This window comes from Danio rerio, chromosome 7 (assembly GCF_052040795.2).
Source record: "Danio rerio strain M-AB ecotype USA chromosome 7, GRCz13ab, whole genome shotgun sequence".
NCBI lineage: Eukaryota > Metazoa > Chordata > Actinopteri > Cypriniformes > Danionidae > Danio > Danio rerio.
This window is the reverse complement of record NC_141027.1, coordinates 6756531-6775862: the sequence shown is the minus strand read 5'-3', so window position 1 is coordinate 6775862 and position 19332 is coordinate 6756531. Positions and strand designations below refer to the sequence as shown.

Genomic DNA, 19332 nt, shown 5'->3' with positions numbered 1-19332 from the left:
GTGGCCACCCCTGACCTAGTAAGACCTTGATTAGCTTGTTTGATTCGGGTTGGAGCTAAAATCTGCAGGACACCGACCCTCCAGGAACAAGTTTGGTGATCCCCGCCCTACAGTATTAAACAGATACATGCAAGTGTTCTACTATAGGGTGGTTTATGTACGATAAATTGTGCTTTATGTAATGAAAAAATAATAGTTAGTTGGAAATATATCATTCATCATTCATTTTCTGCCACTTATCCGGGGCCAGGTCGCGGGGGCAGCAGTCTTAGCTGAGAACCCCAGACTTCCCTCTCCCCAGACACTTCCTCCAGCAGATCCCAAGGTGTTCTTAGGCCAGTCAAGAGACATAGTCCTTTAGGGTGTCCTGGGTTGTTCCTGAGGTCTACTCCAAGTGGGACATGCCTGGAACACCTCCCTAGGTAGGCATCCAGGAGGCATCTGCAACAGATGCCCGAGCCACCTCAGCTGACTTCCCTCGATGTGGAGGAGCAGCAGCTCTACTCCGAGCTCCTCACCCTATCTATAAAAGAGGTCACACACCAGAAGCGCTGCTCTGCGACACGCCACGCAACACCATGCAATTCAGAATTCTAGGGAGAAGTAGGAACATAGATTGACCGGTAAATCGAGAGCTTTGCCTTTCGGCTCAGTTCCTTTATTACCACAACGGACCGGTACATTGACCGCATTACTGCTGCCACTGCACCAATCCGCCTGTCAATCTCATGTTCCACCCTTGAACAAAACCCCAAGGTACTTGAACTTCTCCACCTGGGGTAAGGACTTCCTTCAACCTGGAGATGGCAAACCACTTTTTTCCGGTGGAGCACCATGGCCTCATCCCAGCCGCATCACACTCGGCAGCAAACCGCCCCAGAGCATGCTGAAGGTCCATGTCCGATGAAGCCAACAGAACAACATCGTCTGCTAATAACAGATGAAATCCTGTGGTCCCCGAACCGGATCCCCTCCAGCCCAAGGCTACACATAGAAAATCTGCCCATAAAAATGATGAACAGAATCACTGACAAAAGGCAGCCCCGCCGGAGTCCAACATGCACTGAAGAACAAGTCTGACTTATTGCTGGTAATGTGAACCAGACTCCTACTCTGTTCATACAGAGACGAGACGGCCCTTAACAGAGTGCTTCATACTCCCAGAGCACCGTCGCACAGGATGCCAAGAGGGACTCGGTTCGAATGCCTTCTCCAAGTCCACAAAACACATGAAAATACATCAACATACTCAATTATTCTGAGTTCTTTCTTTGGCTCTTGGCGAAGGCGGTCGCACTTCTTTCCACTTCGTCCTATATCTCTGCTTGCTGGCTCCTCTTGTCTTCGTGTTCTGTCTCTGAGGCTCTCTGTGCCCTGCTATCCAAATGAACACGGAATTATGGATTTGATCAACTGGTCTCTGAATGCAATTGACACCATCTTCTCGACAGGAAGTTTGGGCTCGGGAGAGCCCACTTGTCCTGCGGGGACGTTTGCAGCTGGATACGTGATGGACGGGTGGGAGAAATGGCGCGTCGTGTGCCTGGCTTGCTAATACTCAATATTAGATCGCAAATTGGAAAACATCAGGGTGAAACTAGCGGCTTTGCAACAACATTTGGCCAGATCTGGAGACGGACATTAAATATCTGTGAAATTGGCAGATATTGACCTAAAGTTGAAGTACTTTTTCTACTCTTTCGGCTCCCCTGTTTTTTTTCTTCCTGACAGACGGCCTCGGCTGGAGAAAAACAACTTCTCCTGGATAGCAAGATAAGGAAATGCATCTTACTTCCTTTTTCTAAATGCTACTTCCTGTGACCTGAAATTTGCTGTATTTTTGTAGTTTATGTTAACTAGTTTATTCATCCATTTTCTTTTCAGCTTAGTCCCTTTATTAATCAGGGGTCGCCACAGCAGAATGAACCGCAAGCTCATCCAGCAAGTTTTTAAGCAGCGGATGCCCTTCTAGCCGCAACCCATCTCTGGGAAAGTTAAGCAATTTAGTTAACAAATAAAAAAAACTAATTAAAACATTTTGTAAAACATGAAATAAAGACTAAATTTTTCAATCTGAAATACCAAAAACCCCACAAAGGACACCGGGCATAATACAAATCAGGTGTTTATTAAATAAAAAAAGAAGGATACAAGTAACACTTCCACTGTCCATAACCACATCTATTGATTGACAACTCAATATATGAAAAAGCGGTACTACAAAACATGTCAAATAAAAAAATAATAACACACCATAAAGGAACATGAGTTCAATATTACAAGCACTTTGGATATGTACAAGCGTTTTTTTGTCTAAAGGCAAAAAGGCAAAGAGCTGAAGACTGCGAAAAGAGAATAAATGCATGTGCAAAAATACGTATCTCATTCACAAGCTCGGCTTCTCCGTCGTTCACAGCTAAATAATAGTACGCCCTCGGCTTGCGGCATAAAAGAATCTCTCCAACGGATCACACTGACAAAAATGCATTGGGCGAAGTGGCTCGCGTTCTGATTGGCTGTTGGGATAAGAAGTCGACCAATCAGAACGCTGGAATCCATTTCATGTTTTTTTTCGTATAATTTTCACTTGACGAATCAACACGGGTACACACAGAGGTACGAGGACAGGCAGAAAACAGACTCCACAGCACACGCATAACGACACAGGCCATGTTCGAGAGACCAAACGGAAATTAGTAGTTGCTGAAATAAGAAATAATTTGGTACAATCCCGTTCCAGACTGCTCCACAAATACTGAACGCCATTTCTCCAGACGTACATACAAAAACAAAACAACATCAACAAAATGTAACAGCTGACACTCTTTGGCAGTGACTCTTGTATTTTTGCCCCTTCTTTTTTAAAATTTCCCCTTCAAGAAACGTATAAAAATTTCAACTCGGACTGTAAAATAGTTGCCGCTTATTGTGATTGTTAAACTTTTTTTCTTCTGAAGTTTGCTGCAAGTTGTTGTGCGTTTGCTGATCATGCAAGGTTAAACACGGACAGCAAGTGGGACAAAATCACCGAGCATTTGTATAAACCTCTTCGCTGTTTATTCTCAATATCAATAGGGGTTGTTTTTGTTCTAGAAGGTCTTTACACTGTAAAAAGATGATTTTATTTTAAAAAGTGAGTAAATCTGTTGCTTTTGGAGTGATTCGTTGACTTTACTTAAAAAACTTGAGTCAACACTTTGCCTTACAATTATTAATTAAATGAATGAAATGCGCAATTATAAAATTTAAGTCAACTTAACAGTTCCAAGTGATAACCAGTTTACTGACCTTTTAAAGTCAACTAATCGCTTTATAAAGGGAGTAAACGTGTTGCTTTTAAAATCAACTAATCGGTTTAAAGGCAACAAGTGTACTCACTTATAGTAGTCAACTAATCGCTTTTAAACCAACAAGTTTACTGACTTTTATTAAGTAAAGTCAATTAATCACTTCAAAACTAACGGGTTTACTCACTTTTATTAAGTAAAGTCAACTAATCGCTTTAAAAATGACAAGTTTATTCACTTTTATTAAGTAAAGTCAACTAATCGCTTTTAAACCAACAAGTTTACTCACTTTTATTAAGTAAAGTCAACTAATCGCTTTAAAAATGACAAGTTTATTCACTTTTATTAAGTAAAGTCAACTAATCGCTTTAAAACCAACAAATTTACTCACTTTTATTAAGTAAATTCAACTAATCGCTTTAAACCCAAAGAGTTCACTCACTTTTATCAAGTCAACTAATCGGTTTAAAACCAACAAGTTTACTCACTTTTATTAAGTAAAGTCAATTAATTACTTTAAAACTAACGGGTTTACTCACTTTTATCAAGTCAACTAATCGCTTTAAAAATGACGAGTTTACTCACTTTTATCAAGTAAAGTCAACTAATCGCTTTAAAAATGACGAGTTTACTCACTTTTACTAAGTCAATTAATCAATAAAAAAGCGACAAGTTTACTGACTTTTATGAAGTCAACTAATCGCTTTTAAACCAACAAATTTCCTCACTTTTATTTCGTGAAGTCAACTAATCACTTTAAAACCAATGAGTTTACTTACCTTTATCATGTAAAGTCAACTAATCGCTTAAAGCATAACGTTTACTCACTTTTATAAACCAACTAATTTTAAAACCAGTGGTTTATTCACGTTTATTAAGCAAAGTCAACTAATTGCTTTAAAAGCAGCGAGTTTACTCAGTCAAGAAGTCACCTTTTACAGTGTAATAATCTGGGTGGAAAAAGAGACTGTTTAATGCACACAACAAAAATGTACTCACACTTCCAAACTATTGCTAAGATTCTTTGTAAAAACAAATAAAATTCTAATTGACCCATCTTGATCTTAACACTTGTTGTTCTGAATACTTTTTAACCACACAAACGATATTTTCATCCCAGACGGCATGACGAGTTACTCAGAATGATTTTGGATAAACATTCAGGTCATAAATCACCCCCAAAAAATCAGAAAAATAATTATATTCGAAGCACATGAGCAAGGGTAAAAAAATAACAATAAAAAAATCTCTAATTTCCCATCAAAAGTCGGTGTGAATTTAAGTGTGTGTGCAACAAAACGGTAATTTATTTATTTTCTTAATTTAACAGGACTGCAATAAAATGCCATGGCAATGCATAATACGAAAGGTTCCTAAATCTGGATTGAATTTAAACCAAACAAATTTTCTTTCATCCAATTTTTGTGGTGAAATATAACTTGGAGATGTTTCACTTAATTTTTTTGACGGGTTTCATCCTTTCAGTTGGAAAGTGATTTAATAATAATAACAATAGGAGTTCAACAGATCAATTATGTAGCGATCGTTGTATGGTATTAATAATAACTGATCAGCAGTTATAGAATTCGGCTGCGTGGAAAGACTGACTGAAGTGAAGAGCGTATAATTCATTAATTAACACCACAGACTAATCAAACCAGCGAGCACTACTGTCCACAAACACACACACACACACACTCGCACAACACACTGGTTTCACTCTAAACTGTGGCACGACATCATTTTCATAGATAGTTTTTTTTATAGTTGTTTGTTTTGCTATTATTTTAAACCACATTTCAGAGACATTTTGTTAGCTGCTTCATCTACCACTCACAAGAATACCTCACAAAGTTCAAGACGGAATAAAAAAAAATAAACCACGTTACTTTTGTGAAAGCTGCCGTTAGCAGTGATGTAACAAGCTCCATTACAAAAATAAAGGGAAGCTGTAGCTGAAAAAAATGATGCTAATTAGCCATTTAGCTCATGAGTACTGCAAGAAATTATTCTCTTACTTGATATTTGTGTTTTAAATTCGTCCATTTATAAATTTGAGATACGTGTAAGTGAAAAATTACTACAGATAATACGTTTGTTTTTATGGATTCTCTTTCTTTTAATTTTTATATACGTTTTAGTAATTAAAAGCAACACTGTAAAGAGCAATTAGTAGACCTTAATTAATAAAGTGAGTAAACTCACTGCTTTTAAAGCGATTACTTGTCTTTACTGTTTTTAAGTAAACATGTTGCCTTAAAATTATTATGTAAATGAACTCCGTGCATAATTATAAAAAAAAAAAGTCAAAAGTCAACTGAACAGTTCAGAGTTACAACGGGTTTATGCACTTTTTGTAAAGACAATTAATCAATTTAAAAGCAACGAGTTTACTTACTTTATTAAGTAAAGTCAACTAATCGCTTTACAACCAACAAGGTTACTCACTTTTATCAAGTAAACTAATCACTTCGACAGCAACAACTTTACTCTCTTTTGTTGAGTCAAGTCAACTAATCACTTTAAAATCAATGGTGTACTCACCTTTATCATGTAAAGTTAACTAATCGCTTTTAAACTAACGAGTTAACTCACCTTATGAAGTAAAGTCAACTAATCGATTTAAAGCCAACAGGTTTACTCACTTTATTAACTGAGTCGACTAATCGATTTAAAAGCAACACGTTTAGTCACTTTTATAGCCAAATAATCGCTTTAAAACCAAGGAGTTTACTTACTTGTATTAAGTAAAGTCAACTAATCGCTTTAAAAGCAACAGGTGTACTCACTTATCAAGTAGTCGACTAATCCCTTTAGAAAGCACCAAGTTTACTCACTTTTATTGAGTAAAGTCAACAAATCGCTTCAAAATGAATGGGTTTACTCTTTATTAAGTAAACTAATTGCTTTAACAGCATTGGGTTTACTCACTTTTATTAAGTAAAGTCAACTAATCGCTTTAAAATCAACAAGTTTACTCACTTTTATTAAGTAAAGTCAACTAATCGCTTTAAAACCAATGGGTTTACTCTTTTTTTATGAAGTAAACGAATTGCTTTAACAGCAACAACTTTACTCTCTTTTGTTGAGTCAAGTCAACTAATCACTTTAAAATCAATGGTGTACTCACCTTTATCATGTAAAGTCAACTAATCGCTTTTAAACTAACGAGTTAACTCACCTTATGAAGTAAAGTCAACTAATCGATTTAAAAGCCAACAGGTTTACTCACTTTATTAACTGAGTCGACTAATCGATTTAAAAGCAACACGTTTAGTCACTTTTATAGCCAAATAATTGCTTTAAAACCAAGGAGTTTACTTACTTGTATTAACTAATCACTTTAAAAGCAACAGGTGTACTCACTTATCAAGTAGTCAACTAATCCCTTTAGAAAGCACCAAGTTTACTCACTTTTATTGAGTAAAGTCAACTAATCGCTATAAAAGCAACAAGTTTATTCACTTTTATTGAGTAAAGTCAACTAATCGCTTTAAAATCAACAAGTTTACTCACTTTTATTAAGTAAAGTCAACTAATCACTTTAAAACCAATGGGGTTACTCTTTTTTTTTATGAAGTAAACGAATCGCTTTAACAGCAATGGGTTTATTCACTTTTATTAAGTAAAGTCAACTAATCGCTTTGAAATCAACAATTTTACGCACTTTTATTAAGTAAACTAATCACTTTAAAACGAAAAAGTTTACTCACTTTTATTAAGTAAAGTCAACTAATCGCTTTAAAATCAACAATTTTACTTACTTTTATTAAGTAAAGTTAACTAATCGCTTTTAAACTAACAGGTTTATTTTTTATGAAGTAAACTAATCGCTTTAAAAGCAATGGGTTTACTCACTTTTATTAAGTCAACTAATTGATTTTAAATTAATCAGTTTACTCATTTTTAATAAGTAGAGTCAACTAATCACTGTAAAACCAACAAGTTTACTCATTTCTATTGAGTAAAGTCAACTAATTAAGTAAAGTCAACTAATCGATTTAAAGCCAACAGGTTTACTCACTTTATTAACTGAGTCGACTAATCGATTTAAAAGCAACACGTTTAGTCACTTTTATACCCAAATAATCGCTTTAAAACCAAGGAGTTCACTTACTTGTATTAAGTAAAGTCAACTAATCGCTTTAAAAGCAACAGGTGTACTCACTTATCAAGTAGTCTACTAATCCCTTTAGAAAGCACCAAGTTTACTCACTTTTATTGAGTAAAGTCAACTAATCGCTTTAAAATCAACAAGTTTACCCACTTTTATTAAGTAAAGTCAACTAATCACTTTAAAACCAATGGGGTTACTCTTTTTTTATGAAGTAAACAAATCGCTTTAACAGCAATGCGTTTATTCATTTTTATTAAGTAAAGTCAACTAATTGCTTTAAAATCAACAATTTTACTCACTTTTATTAAGTAAAGTCAACTAATCGCTTTTAAACTAACAGATTAATTTTTTATGAAGTAAACTAATCGCTTTAAAAGCAATGGGTTTACTCACTTTTATTAAGTCAACTAATTGATTTTAAATCAATCAGTTTACTCATTTTTAATAAGTAGAGTCAACTTATCGCTGTAAAACCAACAAGTTTACTCATTTCTATTGAGTAAAGTCAACTAATCGCTTTTAAATCAACAAGTTTACGCACTTTTATTAAGTAAAGTCAACCAAGCGCTTTAAAAGCAACGGGTTTACTCACTTTTTACAAGTTCGGTCAACTAATTGCTCTCTACAGTTTGTTGATATGACTGGTTTAAGAAAATTTAGATTTGCGCTGAAAAATAATAAATAAAACAAAGATATTAAGTAAGAAAATCATTTTTTGAGACGCATACAGGCATTACGCATGAATCGTGTGTTTTAATCGGGCATTTTCTTGTGCTTTGGATGAAGATATGAAGACATTTTAAGTGCATAGCATTTGACGAACATGAAGCCCTAATTCAGTTTCCATATGTAAAGATGCACGCGAGAATCAACAGAAGCAATACAACTACATCCTCCTCGGTATTTATCCAATATCAACGTCAGGCCTTGTGCTGATTTGTTTTCTGTCATTAAATCTTCATGTTTCGAAGGCGACTCCTTTATCCTGTAATGTTTACATTCTGATTGGCCAGAGATCTTTGGAGATGGTTTTACAAAAACTAAATAAAAACATTTAGATGAGCTACATAAGCTAAAAGGACACTTTTAAAAAACAAATGATAAACGGACACGTAAAAGCATACTGAGTGTAAAACGACTATGACACGAAATCTGAAATTATTCTAGTGGACAGAGACTACCTTCATATTAATGCGAACTAGTATTTGATTTCAGCTTTCTGTAAATAAAATGCCAGCATGTGCGCAGGTGAACTAGTGTTAATATTACGCTTGTTTACTTGGTGCATTATGGGTGATGTAGTTTAAGACATGCAGGTCAACAATGCATTTAGAGGAATGGGAGAGGGACAAAACAAAAGCTGATTATTTTTTTGTTACAGTCGGCTGATGGGCATCTTATAGCCCCGCCTCCAATAATGGGTATGGCATTGGCATGTAACTCCGCCCATTTTATAAAAAAGGTGAGCTTTTATAGTTTTAGAATATTAACTGGTGCTTTTAGTTTCCTCAAATGGGACGAAAACATTGTTTACAAAAAATGACCATGGTAATTATAGAATCCACCACTTCTCTGAAAGCTTCCGTATTCATTTGTTATCATTTCATTTAAAGGGACAGTTCACCCAAAAATGAACATTAACTCTTCTGTTCAACAATAAAGAGTTGTTTATGTCATGATTATAAAGGTTTCATGACAATCTTATGAACACCCCTGCTAGTCAAGTGTTACTAGATATACTTTTGGAAACCATATCTGGCAACACTTTGCTTCAAGGCCGTGTTCATAAGACTGTCATGATAAGTTCATGATCACACATCATGAATATGTATGAAATTTTATGTTTGCTTATGACAACTGTCATTAAGTGTTATTACCCAGTTATGTCGTTTTAAATACAAAAGATGACAATGTTTGAGATTACTTTTTTAAAACTTGACATAAATATATCATAACCCGTCTTTGTAGTTGTTATGACAACTTGACATTAAGACATCATGAGTTGTCATAAATCAGTCATAAACATTATTATAATTAGACCTTTATAATTGTGTCATGACTTTTATGTGTCATTAATATTTTTCTTGATCTCAACTACTATGGAATTTGTCATTAAAATGTAGATAAATGTCATATGTTTATATTCATGACAGTTATAATGGCCTTGTGACAGTCATGGTTATGACATGTTTATGACAGTCATGTTGTCTCGCTAATTAAAGTGAAGCAGTCATAAAGACATTTCAAGCAATGTCATCTTTGCATTTAAATGACACAACTGAAACTTAAAGACAGTTGTCAAAAGCATGCTTAAAATCTCATTCATATTAATGCTGTGTGTCAAGTCATGATTATAAATGTGTCATGACAGTCTTATGAACACCCCTTCTTGTAAAGTGTCACCAGATAAACTTTCAAAAACCATATCTAGCAACACTTTACTTGAAGGCGGTGTTCATAGCACTGTCATGACAAGCTTATGATCATGACATATCATGAACATGAATGACATTTTATGGTTGCTTATGACAACTGTCATAAAGAGTCATAAGCTCAGTTATGTCAATTCAAATAGAAAGAGGACATTGTTTGAGATGTCTTTGTTATGACAACTTGACAAATACATCCAAACCTGTCTGTATTTGTTTTGACCATTTTACATTAAGACATCATAACCTGTCATAACCCTGTCATAAACATGATTGTCATTAGACCTTTATAATTGTGTCATGATTTTTATGTGCCATTAATTATTTTCTTGACCTCAACTATGGAATTTGTCATTAAAATGTAGATAAATGTCATAATTATATTCATGACGGTTATAATGGCCTTGTGACGGACATGGTTATGACATGTTTATGACAGTCATTAGTCTAGCTAATTAATGTCAAGCTGTCATAAAAACATTTCAAGCAATGTCATCTTTGCATTTAAATGACACAACTGAAACTTAAAGACAGTTGTCAAAAGCATGCATAAAATCTCATTCATATTAATGCTGCATGTCAAGTAATGATTATAAATGTGTCACGACAGTCTTATGAACACCTCTTCTTGTAAAGTGTCACCAGATATACTTTCGGAAACCATATCTGGCAACACTTTACTTGAAGGCGGTGTTCATAACATTGTCATGACAAGCTTGTGATCATGACATATCATGAACATGAATGACATTTTATGGTTGCTTATGACAACTGTCATAAAGAGTCATAAGCTCAGTTATGTCAATTCAAATAGAAAGAGGACATTGTTTGAGATGTCTTTGTTATGACAACTTGACAAATACATCCAAACCTGTCTGTATTTGTTTTGACCATTTTACATTAAGACATCATAACCTGTCATAACCCTGTCATAAACATGATTGTCGTTAGACCTTTATAATTGTGCCATGACTTTTATGTGTGCCATTAATTATTTTCTTGACCTCAACTATGGAATTTGTTATTAAAATGTAAATAAATGTAATATGTTTATATTCCTGACAGTTATAATGGCCTTGTGACAGTCATGGTTATGACATGTTTATGACAGTCATGTTGTCTTGCTAATTAATGTCAAGCTGTCATAAAAACATTTCAAGCAAAGTCATCTTTCCATTCAAAATGACACAACTGAAACTTAAAGACAGTTGTCAAAAGCATGCATAAAATCTCATTCATATTAATGCTGCGTGTCAAGTCATGATTATAAATGTGTCACGACAGTCTTATAAACACCCCTTTTTGTAAAGTGTTACCAGATCTACTTTCGGAAACCATATCTGGCAGCACTTTACTTGAAGGCGGTGTTCATAACATTGTCATGACAAGCTTGTGATCATGAAATATCATGAACATGAATGACATTTTATGTTTGCTTATGACAACTGTCATAAAGAGTCATAAGCTCAGTAATGTCAATTCAAATAGAAAGAGGACATTGTTTGAGATGTCTTTGTTATGACAACCTGACATAAACACATCCAAACCTGTCTGTATGTGTTTTGACCACTTGACATTAAGACATCATAACCTGTCATAAACCTGTCATTAGACCGTTATAATTGTGTCATGATTTTTATATGTGCCATTAATTATTTTCTTGACCTCAACTATGGAATTTGTCATTAAGATGTAAATAAATGTATGTATATTTATGTTTATATTCATGACAATTATAATGGCATTGTGACAGTCATGTTTATGACAGGTTTATGACAAGTCATTTTGTCTTTGTTATGTCAAGTTGTCATAAAGACATTTCAAACAAAGTCACATTTGCATTTAAAATGTCATAACTGACACTTAAAGACAGATGACATAAGCATGCATAAATCTCATTCATATTTATGCCGTGTGTCATGTCATGATTATAAATGTGTCATGACAGTCTTATGAACACCTCTTTTAGTCAAGTGTTACCAGATACACTTTCGGAAACCATATCTGGCAACACTTTACTTGAAGTCGGTGTTCATAGGACTGTCATGAGACCTTTTAATCATGACATGACACATCATGAGTATAAATGACATTTTATGTTTGCTTATGACAACTGTCATTAAGTGTCATAAGCTCAGTTAAGTCATTTCAAATACAAAGATGACATTGTTTGAGATGTCTTTGTTACGACAACTTGACATAAATATATCATAACCAGTTATTGTAGCTGTTATGACAACTTGACATTAGGACATTATAAGTTGTTATAAACCTATCATAAACTATGGAATTTGTCATTAAAATGTAAAAAAGTGTCAAATGTTTATATTAATGATAATTGTATTGGCCTTGTGACTGTCATGTTTATGACATGTTTATGACAGATCATGTTGTCTTGGTTTTGTCAAGATGTCATAACAAATACATTTAAAATGAAGTCACCTTTGCATTTAAAATGTAATAACTGACACTTAAAGACAGGTGACATAAGCATGCATAAATCTCATTCATATTCATGCTGTGTGTCATGTCATGATTATTAATGTGTCACGACAGTCTTATGAACACCCCTTCCAGTGAAGTAATGCATATCTTCCTTTGAGTCACTCAAGTGTAAAGCATGACATAACTTTGATTATTGGGTGTACTGTCTCTTTAAATAAATAAATTTTTTGGCAAACACAGTTACCATGGTAGATTTTGGCTGCATTTCTTGTTTATGCTGGTTATGCGGCCAATGACGAAAGACATTAGCGATGTTACGGATCATATTCGAGGTGACTCATTAAGCAGTGTCATGCTGTTAAATAGTCAGGCTGATGACTGACGGGTGGTGTATCCAAATTTGTGCTTGGCCCCCATAAGTGGCTCTGGGACCTTTGATAAATAAAAGTGACTAGCGCTGATAAAAGTCTATGGGACGTCTTCAACTCCACCCTCCCAGCAGACCGTCTGTCACAGGAGAGAGTCCTGTCTCTTCTCTGATTGGCCAGCATTCTTTGAGTGGCGGGAACGGTGTGCGATGGGGCGTCGGCTTGGAGGTTGAAGAGGCGGGGTTGGGAAAGTGGGCGGTTCTAAGAGGCCGGTTTGCTGTAGCCGAATAATCCCACTGGCAGATACTTGACGTGAGTTGGCCACTGCGCGGCTAACTGGAAGAACTTCACGTCGTTCCACTCTCCTCCATCAATAGTGACTAGAAAAAAACGAGGAATACAGTTATTTTCTGCTGTACTGTTCAGTTGCTTAACTCAGTGTTTCCCAACCCTGTTTCTGAAGGCACACCAACAGTACACATTTACAACCTCTCCCTAATCAAACACACCTGAATCAATCCATCAGAACATAAGAAGAGACTCCAAAACCTGAAGTTAATGGGTCAGATAAGGGAAGACTTTTGGTGCGCCTCCAGGAACAGGGTTGGGAAACACTGGTTTAGCTGACATTGTGGTAGATTTCTGGCTGTAATGTACCTTTCAGGATGGTCTGCTGCTGTTTGGCCGAACAGATGAGCCGACTGATGCCCTCGATCACCTGACTCTTACAGTCCATCTCCTTCTCTTTAGGCTTCTTCCCCAGGAAAATAGTTGGAACTGCAAAAAGGAGAGCAGTGTACTGATTTCTGTCTCAATGGGATCTATTTTAGCGATCTATGCACATGGTCTAAAGCATGGTCTTTGCAATTTTAAGGTAAAACAATCTGTGCACCGGGCGCATTGTCTAAAGCAGTGGTTTTCAAACTGTGGGTCGCGACCCACTAGTGGGTCGCACAGTGAACAAAGGTGGGTTGCGCAACGTTACATAGCTGAAGCAATATTTACATTGCGGTAAATCAAAACCAGTACGATAGACGGCAATAACTCAAAAACCTCTTATCCTAAAAATATCTAAAGTGTGTTTCCTACAAAAAGACAAAGCTGGTTATGTTTTAGAGCTGTCTTTTTCTTTTTTTTGGCTCGACATTACGATGAATCTCTCATTGTGTTTGAATCTCTCATTGTGTTTTGTTTGATAACAGGTGTTAATGTAAGAATGCACAGATCTATATTGAAGCATCCGACTACTTTAGTAACTGTTTGTGCTCATTTAAGAGAAAATTAGTAGTGTTTTAAATAAAACACGCAGGGCGGAGCATAAAAAATAAATAAATAAAAAATAAATTAGCACTTTTCCAACGGTCCCTTATTAAGAGCTCCGCACAGCGCAAGCTCTATCGGCTAAACGAAGATTGCAGGACCCAATCAAACCGGCAACAACCATCCGTGATCCCCTCGCTCCCACTTTCGTCCACAACAACCATTCCCCCCGAAACCCCCATACCCACCCGCCCCTACACTTCTCTTTCGTTTGCGACAACCCCAACACCACAACAAGGAAATTAATCTGTTTGTGTGCGAGATTAAAGTGAACAAACCAACCAACGGGATTCCACCAAGGCCACCTGAGGTGTAAAGGTGCGGAGGAGGTAGGCTATTAAATTTATATAGACATTAATAATCTTTTATATTTTCCTCCCTTATTTTATCATATTTAAAAATATTTCGGTGTTGCTGCGCATCCCTGTGTGTGTAATAAGCAACATGTACTTCTGTTGACTTTACATTGTCTTTAGATCAGCTTTAAGTTGTTTACTGGGGTGGTCTTTCAGAGCAGGTCTTTCAGGCGAAACTAGGAAAAAAAAGTGTAGCAGAGGACAGCTAGTAAAGTGCTGCGCAGGTAAACCTCACTCCTCTGACCTCTAAAGGTGCTATAACAACAGAAGCTAGGCTCCATGGTCTTTAATATCCTTGTTAGAGTAACTAACTACCATGCGGAGATTCGCTGGTTCGATCCCAGCTCGGAAGGGGTTGGGTGGTGTAAGACCGGTAAGGGTACATTGGTGCCGTGACCCAGATGGGAGCGAGGATTAGGGGGGTGAGTGTAGCGGAGGTCAGCTAGCAAAGTGCTATGCAGGTAAACCTCACTCCTCTGACCTTTAAAGGTGCGCTAGTGACAGACGCAAGGGGCTATTTTCTTTAGCCTCCTTGTTAGAGCAACTGACTCCCATGCAGAGAGTCGCTGGTTTGATCCTAGCTCGAAGAGAATTGGGTGGTGTATGGCCGGCGGAGTTACATTGGTGCCGTGACCTGGATGGGAGTGAGAATTAGGGGGGTGAGTGTGGTGGAGGTCAGCTAGTAAAGTGCTATGCAGGTAAACCTCACTCCTCTGACCTCTAAAGGTGCTATAACAACAGATGCTCGGCTCCATGGTCTTTAATATCCTTGTTAGAGTAACTGACACCCATGCGGAGAGTCGCTGGTTCAATCCCAGCTCGGAAGGGGTTGGGTGGTGTAGGGCGGGTAAGGGTAAACTGGTGCCGTGACCCGGAAGGGAGTGAGAATTAGGGGGGTGAGTGTGGCGGAGGTCAGCTAGCGAAGTGCTCTGCAGGTAAACCTCACTCTGACCTCTAAAGGTGTTCTAGCGACAGACGCTAGAGGCCATGGTCTTTAGCCTCCTTGTTAGAGCAACTGACTCCCATACGGAGAGTCGCCGGTTTGATCCCAGCTTGGAGGAGGTCAGCACTGGCAACACTGACAATCAGCAAAAAGGGTTGCGTCTAGTGACTATTATGGACATATCAAAAATGGGGGGCCGGAGTTCTGGTGAACACAAGGCGCAGTACTCAGGAATGGGTTTTAAAAAAGTGCACTGTCAAAATCCATGAGATACAATATCATGTAGGTAATGTAATAACGAAGCCCGGACCCATTAAAAGAAGGAAACCAATGTGTTGCGACTCAGGATACCCGGACAAACCACAAAGAGCGCCTCCTACGTCATGATATGACGGTCAATTAAACAGTTGTCATGCCAATTTTCTACTATAAACAGAAGTTCAAAATGGTTGCCCCGCCTCCAAGCTCTTCTGATTGGTCCACTGCTGTGGAACTGACAGTGATGAGCTGTGCTGCGTGTGAGAGTTTATGATCTTTTCAAGTGCATTAGAGAGGAAAAACATTCTGTGTGAACGGCCCATTGTAATTAAAAAGAATCACAATAGTGCAACATTATTCGCTTTCGACCAACATCAATCTTTGTTGGAGAATTATATTTAACGGCACAGAGGTCAGTGAACGAGAGTCGGCTCACCCTTCTTGTTCTTCTCTTTGGTGACCACCGTCATGGCCATAGTGTTGACGTGTGGCTGTGTGTCGCTGGCGACTCCTCCTGGCAGCCGGCTGACCTGTAGAGACCAGAAGGCGCTCTTCAGAGTGTTTTTACAGCCGGTGTCCCTGCGCTCGCCCTCACGCCGCTTCTCTGCCAGAGACGCCAGCCAGTAGTCAACCTGCAGACCGATGGCGTCCACTGCGTGAGACATGCTGGGGCTGCTGGAACACACACACACACACACACACACACAGAAAACACATTACAGAGACATTTAACACATTTGCGTGCCTTCTAATAATCTGAGCTGGTTTTACCTCACTTCTACTGGTCTTACATGTGGCTTTTACTGGTTTTACATGGCTTCCAGAAATTTTAGATTGATTCTAATGGCCAAACTGGTTTTAGTTGGCTCCTACTGGTTTTAAATGGTTTGTAATGATGTACTGTACACCGCTTGTGATGTAATGGTTTTCATGGCTTCTTATGGTCCAAACTAATTTTACATGAATTATAATGATCAGAACTGGTTTTGCATGGCTCCCATTGCCTTTAAACGGGTTGTAATGGTTTTAAACGGCTTCTACTGGTCCAAGATAAATTTACATGGCTTTAACTGGTTTTACATGGCTCCAAAGATTTAAGATGGCTCTAATCCAAAATAGTTTTGCATGGCTTCTAACGGTCTGAGCTGGTTTTACGTGGCTTTTACTGGTCTGAGTAGGTTTTTACATGGCTTCTAATGGTTTTACATGGCTTCTACTGGTTTTACGTTTTAATAGTCTGAGCTGGTTTTACATGGCTTCTACTGGTCTGAGTTGGTTTTTACATGGCTTCTAATGTTTTTACATGGCTTCTAATGGTTTTACATGGCTTCTACTGGTTTTACATTCTAATGGTCTGAGCTGGTTTTACATGCCTTTACTGTTTTTAAAAGGCTTGTAATGGTTTTACATGGCTTCTACAAGGTTTCCATGGCTTCTAATGGCTTTACATGGCTTCTACTGGTCTGAGCTGGTTTTACATGGCTTAAAATGGATCCGACTGGTTTTAAAAGGCTTTTAATGGGTTGATCGGGTTTCACATGGCTTACACTGGCTTTAAATCCTTTGTAATGATTTTACGTGGCTTGCAAGGGCTTTACATTACGTCTTTACATTGTCAGAGCTGGTTTTACATGACTTCTACCAGCCCAAGTTAGTTTTACATGTCGTCTAATAAGTTTAAATTGCTTTTACTGGTTTTCCACTGATTTTACACAGCTTCTACTGGTTTTACATGGATTCTAATGGTTTGAGCTGGTTTTACATGATTTCTACTGGTTTTTAATGGCTTCTAATGGCTTTTGTACTGCTTTAACTGGTTTTACATGGCTTCTACTGGTTTTAAATGATTTGTAGTGGTTTTACACGGCTTCTAATGGCTTTACATTGTCTGAGCTGGTTTTAAATAGCATTGATTGGATTTACATGGCTTCTAATGGTTTTACATGGCTTCTACTGGTCTGAGCTGGTTTTACATGGTTTCTACTGGTCTGGTCTGAGCTGGTTTTACATGGCTTCCAATGGTTTTACATGCTTTCTACTGGTCTTAGCTTGTTTAACATGGCTTCTAATGGCTTTAAATGGATCCGACTGGTTTTACAAGGCTTCTAATGGGTTAATCTGGTTTTACATGGCTTCCACAGATTTCACATGGCTTCTATCGGTCTAGTTTTATATGGATTCTAATGGTTTGAGCTGGTTTTACATGGCTTCTACTGGCTTTAAATGCTTTGTAAAGATTTTACGTGGCTTCCAAGGGCTTTAAATTACGTCTTTACATTGTCAGAGCTGGTTTTACATGACTTCTACTGGCCCAAGCTAGTTTTACATGTCGTCTAATAAGTATACATTGCTTTTACTGGTTTTCCACTGATTTCACACAGCTTCTACTGGTTTTACATGGATTCTAATGGTTTAAGCTGGTTTTACATGACTTATACTGAGTTTAAATGGCTTCTAATGGCTTTATATTGCTTTAACTGGTTTTACTTGGCTTCTACTGGTTTTAAATGATTTGTAGTGGTTTTACATGGCTTCTAATGGCTTTACATGGTCTGAGCTGGTTTTAAATAGCATTGATTGGTTTTATATGGCTTTTAATGGATTTACATGGCTTCTAATGATCCAAGCTGGTTTTAAATGACTATTAATTGATTGTAAGGGTTTTACACGACTTTTAATGGTCTGATCTGTTTTTACATGGCTCCTACAGATTTTGCTTGGCTTCTTAAGATATGAACCGGTTTTACATCCTTTCCACGGGTCTAAGATGGTTTAACATGGTTTCTTTTGGACCTCCAGCCAGTTGGCAAGCTGGTAGACCATTTTCAATCAGCCAAAACCAGCTCAAATCAGCATGACCGGCTTTGTTTTGCATGACCTGCTTTCTCCAGCAGGGATTACGGAGTCATTCGTGAAACCTTGTGATCTTCAAATTCCCTCAGTAATGCAGGAGCGTGCGTGAGGAAAGTCACTCACCCCTGCACAGCCAGACCACCGCCGATGGACGGGGATGAGGGCGGCGTCGCTGTCTCTTTAAGACTGGCTGGTGAGCCGTGAGAGGGCGGAGATGTGGAGGGGACAGCCAAACTCACAGCCATGCCCTCTTCTGCGTCGCCTACGAAACAGGAGCAGTGAGCCTTTGTGCGTGTGCCAGAGTCAGAAGAAAAGACATGCAGCATTATTAAATCGGCTCATGCAAATACACAGCACACACCTGCTGAAGACTGACCCGGCTCAATCAAGCCCACCTTTACCACCTGAGGGATGACAAGAATTTATTAAATGAACACACATACTTATTTAAAGTTCTCTGCATAAATGAGTACACTCCTCAGAGATACAGAATATCTTTTATATTCATATTTTCTATAAGAAAAAATTGAGAAAAATCGTAATCGTTAGAAAAACATATGAAATAAAACACATTTAAATGACATAAAATATAGTAATGAAATGCAAAAAAAGTCCAAGGGCAAAACCCCCTCAAATACACAATATTTTTATACATTTAATGTATTATGATAAATGATCTAAAATATGATGCGTTGGGTGACATTTGTGATTAACTCTAGAAATGATACAGCTGTGGATACTCGCATCAATATAGCATCATTTCTATGACAATGTACAAAGATTACTGTTAGGGTTGTGTTTAGTGGTAGACATTAATAAAATACAGTTTAATGGGTAATGTAATAAATAATATCAATAATGCTCTGTATAATTGCTACTTGTTACATTATTGTGAGGATTGGGCTGGGGTAGACATTTATAAAATACAGTTTAATGGGTAATTTGATTAATAATAT

General features: G+C 37.4%; 1 protein-coding gene across 25 annotated transcripts in view; it reads right to left on the bottom strand.

The window, feature by feature from the left end:
* Positions 1 to 6425: 6425 nt before the first annotated feature.
* Positions 6426 to 19332, bottom strand: part of pacs1b (phosphofurin acidic cluster sorting protein 1b) — a 113855-nt gene continuing 100948 nt past the window's right edge. For 2 of the 25 annotated variants that reach the window (XR_015495148.1, XR_015495156.1), the window contains exons 20-27: positions 18738 to 18780; positions 18500 to 18638; positions 15960 to 16198; positions 13304 to 13423; positions 12402 to 13026; positions 11360 to 11793; positions 7724 to 10684; positions 6753 to 6922 (exon numbers count right to left, since the gene is read on the bottom strand). Coding sequence is in view for 4 of the 25 variants with exons in the window: in XM_087260248.1 (XP_087116374.1) it covers positions 12908 to 13026; positions 13304 to 13423; positions 15960 to 16198; positions 18500 to 18638; positions 18738 to 18780 (660 nt within the window). In the remaining 21 variants the exon portion in view is untranslated. Of the gene's footprint in view, positions 13027 to 13303; positions 13424 to 15959; positions 16199 to 18499; positions 18639 to 18737; positions 18781 to 18946; positions 19092 to 19332 lie in introns of those variants that run through there. The other 23 variants (XR_015495150.2, XR_015495157.2, XR_015495145.1 and 20 more) reach the window with 16 other exon arrangements.